General features: G+C 37.8%; 1 protein-coding gene across 1 annotated transcript; it reads right to left on the reverse strand.

Moving 5' to 3' along the window:
* Nucleotides 1-8,692: 8,692 nt before the first annotated feature.
* On the reverse strand, nt 8,693-9,628 carry LOC114215217 (olfactory receptor 5AR1). The gene has a single exon (XM_028111105.2). The coding sequence runs from the start codon at nt 9,626-9,628 to the stop codon at nt 8,693-8,695; it is 936 nt and encodes a 311-aa protein (XP_027966906.2).
* Nucleotides 9,629-10,104: the final 476 nt, after the last annotated feature.

Genomic DNA, 10,104 nt, shown 5'->3' on the forward strand with positions numbered 1-10,104 from the left:
AGTGTCTTAATGGGACACAAAAGTTAATTGTTAATCTACTATAACTGACTTCTGAATATGAAGTGAGACCATAAATAAGACCTTGGACAGTCAAAGTTTCTCTTGCTATTCATAAAGGACACATAAATCCAGCTGCAAACTCAATAGGAAACGTATTTGCCCCAAAGACAAATGATGGCTTCAATGTGTGAAAACAACTCCCTTTATTGAGTGACTATTTCCTTACTCCCTGAGAAATCTTGGTTTTCTAAAATCATAGACTATCTGAAATTAGTTGCTTGAAATTATAACTGTAAGATGAAAAATCTTATTCCAATCTGAAGGATCTAAAACATCTTCATATAGAGAAACATTTAAATTTTTAACTCAAGTAGAGAACTTCAGATAAGGGTTTTTGGATGTAACATTTCACATCTGTCTTAATTTTGTAGTTTACAAGGAAACAAGACTGCATCTACTTTGTGGTTGAGACCAATTTTTGAACCCTTTACATATAGCCCTGTTTTGCAACAAATCTGTTGAAATATTGCTTCATTTAAATTTCACTCAGCAGCCAGACCATGCAGGGCTGAGATGCCTGTGTTAGGAGTAAATATTTATTCTTAGTAAAATGTAAGTATTATAAGGAGGGTGATATGACACAACTTACGTTTTTGAAAGGTTTTCTGGTTGCTGTGTGGAATATATATATATATATATATCTCACAAGTTTATGGAAATGAATATTTCTTGTGTTTTAAAGCTTTTCAACCAGTGGCATCTTTATTTTTTTTTAAAGATTTTATTTATTTACTTGAGAGAGAGAATGAGAGAGAGAGAGAGAGCATGAGAGGGGGAGGATCAGAGGGAGAAGCAGACTCCCTGCTGAGCAGCGACCCCCATGTGGGACTTGATCCTGGGACTCCAGGATCATGAACTGAGCTAAAGGCAGTCGCTTAACCAACTGAGCCACCAAGGCACCCCTCAACCAGTGGTATCTTTAAAAAGAATTATTTTTTGAATTAAGAGAATAGAAAAAATAATTTAGATTATTATACTTAATAAGCCTAAATATGGCCTTTGATTAACATGTTATTAAGTTAGATACCCTATTTTTAAAATTTCCTCATTGTTTTATAATTTAGAATAAAATAAAAAGAGTGTAATTCACTTTCACAGATATTCAACAACTAAAATGCCAACATTTCTTCCACTTAAATGTGAAGGTCATATGCAATCAGTAAATGAAGCATCTCTGATGGAATATAGGTAAAGTGGACTTCATTGTTTAAAATTGACTTAAAAAGTAAAAAGCAAAATCACTAACCAACTAGTCAAATTCATTACATAGCACGGCGCTTTTCTTCTATATTTGCCTTAATATACAAATGACTTTATATATCATGTACTTGCTTGATACATGGATGAAGATTAGAAACATATACTTTTTTTTTTGAAGATTTTATTTATTTATTTGACAGAGAGAGACACAGTGAGAGAGAGAACACAAACAGGGCTAGTGGGAGAGGGAGAAGCAGGCTTCCCACAGAGAAGGGAGCCTGATGCGGGCCTCAATCCCAGGACCCTGGGATCATGACCTGAGCTGAAGGCAGAAGCTTAATGACTGAGCCAGCCAGGTGCCCCAGAAACATATACTTCTAATCAACTTTCTTCTGAACAATTTAAAGTGAAAAGTAACATTTAAAATTCTCTCAGTCACTATCGAATAAGAAATACATGCTTAGTTGGCTATTTGTGAATTAAAAACAACATTAAATTAATTTTGAAGAAGGGATATGAAATGCCTGAAGGTACAACAAATGGAAAGTTTATTTTTTGTTTTGCAAAAATTACTAATCCATCTTACCTCTCAGCTCTATAAATGAGTGAATTAGTTAAAAATGCATTAAAAAATTGCAAAAACATTCTCATGGGGGGGGGAACACATAGCCAGAATATGTAAACAAATGGAAGTAAATATTTTTGTGTATTTTTTCTAAAAATATTTAGACAAATTGCTTGGCCTAATTGATTCATTCTGACTAGTTTGTTTTGATCAGTAATTTGGAGTTGAGTGAATGAAGAATAATAATGCAATCCAAACAGCCCATGCCCTATCCTAGGGCCTAGCTAGAACTTTTCTTCTTTTTAAATTTTTTATTTAAATTCAATTTAGTTAACATATACTGTATTATTAGTTTCAGAGGTAGAATTTAGTGATTCATCAGTTGCATACAATACCCAGGGCTCATCACATCAAGTGCCTTCCTTAATGTTCATCACCCAGTTACCCCATCCCCCCACCTGGCAACCCTCCCGTAACCCTGAATTTGTTTCCCATCCAGCTAGACCTTTTCAAGCAAGCTTTCTTCCTTTCATAGGCTTGCTTCTTTTGACAGAAAAGGAAAATGTAACACTTAAAGACATTTAACTGATAATTCTATGTACTATATGTTATGATCATTCCTAGAACAAACGACAATTAATTTTAAGATTAACACAAATAATGGTGAACTCAGCAATTATTGGTCCTTCACAACATCAGATGTCCTATTGAATTATTTCCTTCCTACATTTGTTCGGGATTATGGTAATGAGATGACAGTATAGCTGGGATAAGTACTAACTAGCACTTTGTTCGTACTGAAATAAAATTAAAGCCTAGAGTAAACAAAATAATTAGAGAATGGACCGTTGCCATGAACTACATTTTCTCAGTGCTGACCAATCAGTATTATTGTGTATTATAAGAGATTACATTTGGAATAAGAATAATGAAGTTATAATTTCACGGTTTTAATTTAGCTATGTTACTATGAAGAAGTCATTCTATTTCTGTGAACCTCATTTCCTTCATTTACAGAGTTAGATTGTTGTTGGATTAGATCATCTTTAAGAATCAATCAACCATGTCTCTATATCTAGCTATCTCTGTTCTCTCTGGATAGATTTATTATAAATTTGTTACCAAATTTATATATCATAAACTTGTCGGAATTTCTTCTGAAATGGCTTTATAGTTTCACTTTTTGGATTTGGTTGATTTATTTTAAGGATAATAATGCAATGTTGAAAGATTTTAATGTCATTACCATAGGTATAGAGGATATAATATACACTTGTAATATGTCATGTTACCAACTTTCTCAATGAGTATCTTTTCCCTTAAAGTGAAAAACATTAATTTTGTATTCCAGTCAGTAAGTATGAGGATTGTAAAATACTGAATGGGAAGAAAGTCATGGGGAAATTGATCATTCCTCCTCGATACCATTCTTTCAGCATGATCTGAAAGCTGACCTGTTTCTTTTATATCATCTCCTATTTTGCATCTTTCCCTCACTTCCTTAAGATATAGTGACTCATCCAGCCCATCTGATCTTGCAAAGATTCAGCTCACTACGGTCATAGGCAAATGTGCAACTTTCAACAAATGCTTCAGAATACAATCCTGACTAATCAATCTAATCAAATCATCAGACTGAATATAGCCACAAACCAGACCTTTATACAGGTTCCCCAATTCTGATTATGCCTGTCACTTTCTTTAAGATTGCACATTTCCCTATTTTATAGAATACTGGACTAAGAATTGGAAAAATTTGTTCCAATCCCAGCTCTACTACTTATAGGCCAAGAGCACATCGGCATGCCATTTAAACTTTTATAACTCTAGTTTCAACAGCTTAAAATATAGGGCCAATAATGTTGTCCTATGTATTTCAAGATCTTATCTGTACTTTTAGTAAGTTTCCCAAGGCCCAAAGTTGGGACTAGGTTCTGGTGGTTCTTTAGCCCAGGAAGGCATCATCATTCATTTGTTCAATGAGCAGTTTTTACTCACTTATTATATCCCAGGACTTGAGGACAAAAAAATAAGACTACCTTAAAGTTTCACAGTCTACCAAGGAAGCCTTTATATCCAAAGAGTATGTACCCAGTGCTTCTCTAGCACAGAGGAAAGCTGTGATGATTGACTTGTGACATAAAACAGTATTTTCTAGATGGGTTAGTGGCTTTTGAAGCATAGGACTGGCATTAGCAAAAGTATACAAAGGGAAAGATTTCATGGTATCCTTGAGTTCAATGTGACTTGAACTTCTGGGAAGTGGGATGTGGAAGGAGATGGCTGGGATGAAGTTAAAAATGTAGTGTTTCAGATGTCATGTGTCAATGCCATTCATAGTGTGGATTTTCTCAGTATCTCCAGTATCAGAACCAGGTCTGATGAAGAGGTTAGTTCTTCTCATTAACACTCGATCAAACAGAGTTAAACACACAGATCCCAGTACCTCTGCTTCCAGAGCCCTCATGTGGCTGCACGTTTTGCAGTGCATGGAGCTGTGAGAAGCAGTTGAGCCAACAAATAGTTCATCTCATGCCTTTCTTTTCATAAGCTTGTTTTTCCTTCAGTGTATATTATGACCTCATTATTGCTGTGGGGCAACTCAGGTACATCTTTTATGTGTCTGCTTTTAAACATTTACACATGTACGTGCATAACTATAATACCCACACACACTGTCATAAAAAAGTTATAATTAATAGGTTGCTGTTCAAAACAGTGGGTTTTTTTTTTAGCAGTCCAGTAGCTCAGAGAGAGTGCATTTCAAGGAGTGGTGTTTGAGCTGGTCCTTGAAAGAAGAGAGGAATTTGGATGTTCTGAGATATGGAGCTGGGACTATTAAAGAAGCACAGAGTGGAGAGGAGAAGGAATTTGGAAGGATACAGAGGTAGAAAAATTGGAGGACCACTCAAGAAATAGTTTTGCAGGAGAATCTGTTGCACAAAGAGAGCAAGAAGGAATAATACCAGAGAGGTGGTTTAAGGGTGACAGCCTGGAATGCCAAGCAAAGGACTTTGGCAATATTATAGCTCCTGAGTTAAGAGGGATAACTATGGGAAACTACGGGGTAGATAAGGAGTCTCAGTCCCTAGTTATTCTAGGTATTCTCTCTAAGGCAGAGACTGAAGGCAGGGATTTCAGCTTGGATTCCTCCCCTGGGAGAAGACTAGATATAAAGCTAAACATAAGAATTTTATCCAAGCTCCATTAAGACGATCACACCATCTTAGGTCACCAAACTCTCTGAAGTTGCCAGAATCTACTTGAATTTATCACCTTGAAGGGCATGTTATTACACTGGTTTTCCCAAAGTTTGCTTTGTTGATGGATAAGGGACAGAATTTCAAGGAACAAAGATGAATCTTCTCTTGAATCCACAAGTGATATACTCCCTACTCCCCAAGCAATAAATTCCCATTTCCTAAATTAGTGTCTGATCTTGACCTACATTCCAGCTTCACCAACCAGGCAAAATGGTCCATGGAAATGTCCCCCGGTTTCCAATCTCTGCCTTTGTTCACTATGTTTTTTTCTTCTGCCATTCCCTACTACATTTGCTTCCCTCTTTAAATTCTGGGCTCTGCTTCTCAAAATAACTCACATGCTCCCTTCTCCATAAATATTCCCTGATCTCCCAAGAAGAAATGCTGCCTTTCAGGTCTGAGTCTCCACAGCACATTGTCTGCAATTCTCTTTTGGCAATTTTTACCCCTGTAGTACAAGACATTTGCATTTACTTTATCTCCTATGGATGTCAAATCCATGAAGCCAGGATATATATATAATATATATATTGTCCACCAAGTCTTAAGCACAGATTGTTTAAAAAAAAATCTCAGCTGAGTTTACATAGCTTGAGTAAGTGGAGGGAGAAGTGGAGGGAGAAGAATTTAATCTCAGCTTTATCTCATTCTGACATTGCCCCTCTTAACCACTTCTGCATCAATTTTTGCTTTTCAAAGTTCCCAGTAGAATGAGTACCAAGTCTTTGTTGGTTAAAGAAAATACCCACTCATGTGATTTTTGCAGTCTATTATAGAGAATATGATTGACATATTTACCTTTGTTATGATTTTTATCACTGGACAAAGTAATGTTTGGAAGGGCATTCAGGCCTTTTCAAACATAAGGCATTTATTTATCACTTATTTGAGCAAACTAATAGGATTGATAAGGTATAAATACTAGTGCTCATTTTATTGATGAAGAGACTGAGGTGCAGAGACATTGGGGATTTATCTGATATAATTATTGCTGGGAGTGGGATGAAGACTAAAATGACTCAACTTCTTTTTTTTAAGATTTTATTTAAATTTATTTGTCAAAGAGAGAGAGAATGAGAGAGAGAGCACAAGCAGGGGGAGTGGCAGGCAAAGGGAGAAGCAGACTCCCTGCTGATCAGGGAGACTGATGCAGGACTTGATCCCAGGATCCAGGGATCATGACCTGAGCCAAAGGCAGACACTTAACCAACTGAGCCACCCAGGCGTCCCATAAGGTGACCCAACTTCTATCAATCTTTTTCTGGCCATTGTAAATTGATATGCATACCTTCACCACCAATTACATGGAAAAAAAATAGATTCCTTACTATATTGCATCATATCAATAGCAGAATCATAGATATTTAAGATATAAGTGAAAGGAAAATAGAAGCAACTAATGTTTATTAAATATCTTTTATGTGACAGATTCTTTACAGAGATTACAGCACATCCTTTGAAAAATGTTACAAAGTAAGTATTATTGTTCTCATTTAATAGATGAAGAAACTTGGTCTGATAGAGATTAAGTAATTTGCCTATAGTCACAGAGCAAGAAAATAGCAGAACCTACATGAGGGCTTCTTTCTAAATAGTCTAAAGCCTGAATATTTGCCATTATTAGCCAGAGTGGCAAGCATATAGCCCTTGGGTCAGTTTTTGATTCTATCATTAACTTTGGATACAACAATCAATTAAGAAAAAAAGTTGTCCTCCAGTAGGAGGGTCACTGAATAAAGATGCAAAAATGAGACTCAAAGGTCTTCCTGATTCTAAAACAACTACTCTTTCAATTATAATGTATACTTGGTTTACATTATAGTAGTTAATGTAGTTAATGAGATAGGAAAGCTCTATTTTCTTATTTTTCACATATCATGTAGATTTGCACATTAGATTATAAAAAAAAAGTCACTGAAGGCTGAATCTCTAGACTGTTTCTGGACTGCCAGCTCTACATCTGTCCATTAGTTGTTGTATTTTCTTCATAGTGTGACACTGGAAATATGTTTTTAGAAATTCATGATATGGCTGTGCAATTTTGCACCAGGTAAATTTCATCTCATGTATAATGATACCCATTAGAAAGCCTGGTAAATCCTGGGTCTTTTATCCCTAAAACTCTTTTGTGCCTTTCACAATGAATGGGGACATTATACACTTTAGGATAATTTTTGTGTTTCCCTGACCTTTGACTATATTGCACTGGGGGAAAGGGGGAGATAGGAACATTATTGCTTGGAAGTATTTTAACTGATGGTGTGATGGAATTTTAGCAACTTACCTTTCCCCCATCTCAGTCCGCCCCTTTACCTGCTTCTGATACCTGACTCTTGTTTTTTAATTAAAGATTTGTAGCCTTGAAAACATGCAGAGAGGAATTTTCTCCTTTATTGTCAGTCATCGATACCTCAGGGTTAATGAAACTGTTCTTGGATAAGGGCCTGGGAATAATGGTGGAAAGCATGAAGAGTCCCACTGCCCCAGGAAAAGGCTAGGGTTTAACTCATATTGGAAGAGAGGGAGAGGGGCGCCTGGGTGGCTCAGTCGGTGAAGCATCTGCCTTCGACTCAGGTCATGATCTCAGGGTCCTGGGCTCGAGCCCTGCGTTAGGCTCCCTGCTCAGTGAGGAGTGTGCTTCTCTCTCTCCCTCTGCCACTCCTCCTGCTTACGCTCTCTCTCTCTCTCTCTCTAATAAATAAATAAAATTTTAAAAAAGGTAGTATAGAAGAAAGGGAGAGAAAGGCATAGGGGATTTGGGATGGGAGAAGCAGGACATTACAATCTGGCTAAAATTGGCCTCAGGGATTGATCCAGGTTGCATCTTTCTTAGGATCCCAGAGTCCCTGGGCTTCCCTGAAGGCTAAAATGATGTCGGTATGTGAAGTTAACAAAACCCAGATGCCCACCTCCGAAAGAGATCCAGTCATTATTAGGTGAAACCAACCACTAGATGGAAAGGAAAACTGAGGACACCCAGTTAGCAGCAGAGCCTAAGTCTGCAGCTCTTATTCTTGGGCTTTGCAGAGCTCATGGTTTTACCATTGGTGGCAGCAGTTTCAGGGAAATAGTACAGTAACTGGAAACACAACAAACTCTTCATGGGCAAATGCATGTCTTATGTTTGTATCCTCCAGAACCTGGCACATAGGTAGCACTTAGAAGTTTTTGCTGAATATATGAATGGATAGCTCCTGGGCTAAGTTAGGGCATCTCTCGTACTAGCTCCATTTCTGTGACTTGCTTTTAGAGTAAGTCATTTGGATCTGTCATTCCTCATGATCTTGAAAAAATATACTTTAGGGTGATAGGCTATTTATTTTTCCTTTCGAGTTTTGTCTCCATTTCTAAGCAACAGGTGAGCCAAAGTCAAGTAAAAAACAAATGCATCTAGCTCAGCATACTTTTCAAAAATATTAATTTATATTTCCTTCATATCAGAGTGTTAAGAGCTATAGAAAACCCTACAGAATTTAAGCTTGACATGGCAAGCAGATGGTAGCTGAGCAGTGTTTATTAGAAAATTATCTACATTTCCCATCTCCTGCCACTGCCCTTTGACCACCATCACTTACCTGTGGTAATAAGAAATTTTCATGTTTTGTTACTCTTGGCATTTTTTTCCAATTAGTCTTTTGAAGGCAGCTTTCACATCCTTGTTCCGTAAACTGTAGATCAAGGGATTCAGCATGGGAATGATAACAGTGTAGAACACAGAGGCCCACTTGTCTTGGTCCAGGGAGTAGCTGGTTGTTGGTCTCAGGTATATAAACATGACTGTGCCATAAAAAAGGGTGACACCAGTAAGGTGAGACCCACAGGTGGAGAAAGCCTTAAGGCGGCCTTCAGCAGAGTGCATTCTGATGATTCTGATGAGGATGAAAGCATAGGAGATGAAGATGATGAGGATGGTGCTGAATTCAATGAAGCCACACAGACTAAACAGCACGATCTCGCTGATGTAGGTGTCTGAGCAAGAGAGGGCCAAGAGAGGTGGGATTTCACAGAAGAAGTGGTTGATAATATTGGAACCACAGTAACTCAAACTGAAGGTGAGGGACGTGTGGGCCACTAAACTCACCAGGCCATCCAGGTAAGAGCCCAGCATGAGAGCCAAGCAGACTTGCTTGGACATAAGAGTGCTATAGTGGAGGGGTCGGCAGATGGCCACGAAACGGTCATAGGCCATGGCAGCCAGGGCATAGCACTCAGCATCCACAAAACCTACAAAGAAAGCAAACTGGGTGGCACAGCTAGAGAAGGAGATGACTTTGTGCTCTGTTAAGAAGTCAGCCAACATCCTGGGGGCAATGGCTGAGGAGTAGCCCAGGTCAACAAAAGAGAGGTTGCAGAGGAAAAAGTACATGGGTGTGTGAAGCTGAGTGTCTGTTACGATCAGGATAATCATACCAATGTTCCCTACTACATTGACCAGGAAGACCAAGAGGAAGACCACAAAGAAGATGATCTGCAGCTGAGGGTCTTGAGTGATGCCCATAAAGATGAACTCCGGCACCACTGAGTGGTTTTCTTTATCCATCTTTTCAATTTTATGTGTCTGGATTTGGTTTATTGTTTGAAATGATTTTTAAAAATCTTCCCAGAAATCAGATTCTATGAACCATGGGGTAACTCAAATGACTTTAATGAAAGTGATGGGTATGTGTCTTCTCCAGGTGCCCAGTCAAAATAGAAGATGTTAGCATCTTGGGGATCGCAAATTCTGCTTCTCCATAGATCTTGGTGCTCTGAGGCAATTTATCACATGCAACCAAGTGTTTGACGTGATCTGTGCAATTATTGGCCTTATTAATTAGTAAAGGACAGTTTTGAGCATCCCTTCTTTCTTTCTAAAACAAAGCAAATGGCATAAATAATGAATAAACATTAATTCTCTTTACAGGTAGGCACAAAAAGAAAGCTTAAAAACCCTTAAATCTCAAATTATAACACATCTCACACACACACACACCACACACACACACAGAGAGAGAAAGTAAAATACTTGGAGCAGAA

Source organism: Eumetopias jubatus, unplaced genomic scaffold, assembly GCF_037043125.1.
Source record: "Eumetopias jubatus isolate StellerSeaLion01/CBP00866 unplaced genomic scaffold, mEumJub1_p1.0 scaffold_13, whole genome shotgun sequence".
Lineage (NCBI taxonomy): Eukaryota > Metazoa > Chordata > Mammalia > Carnivora > Otariidae > Eumetopias > Eumetopias jubatus.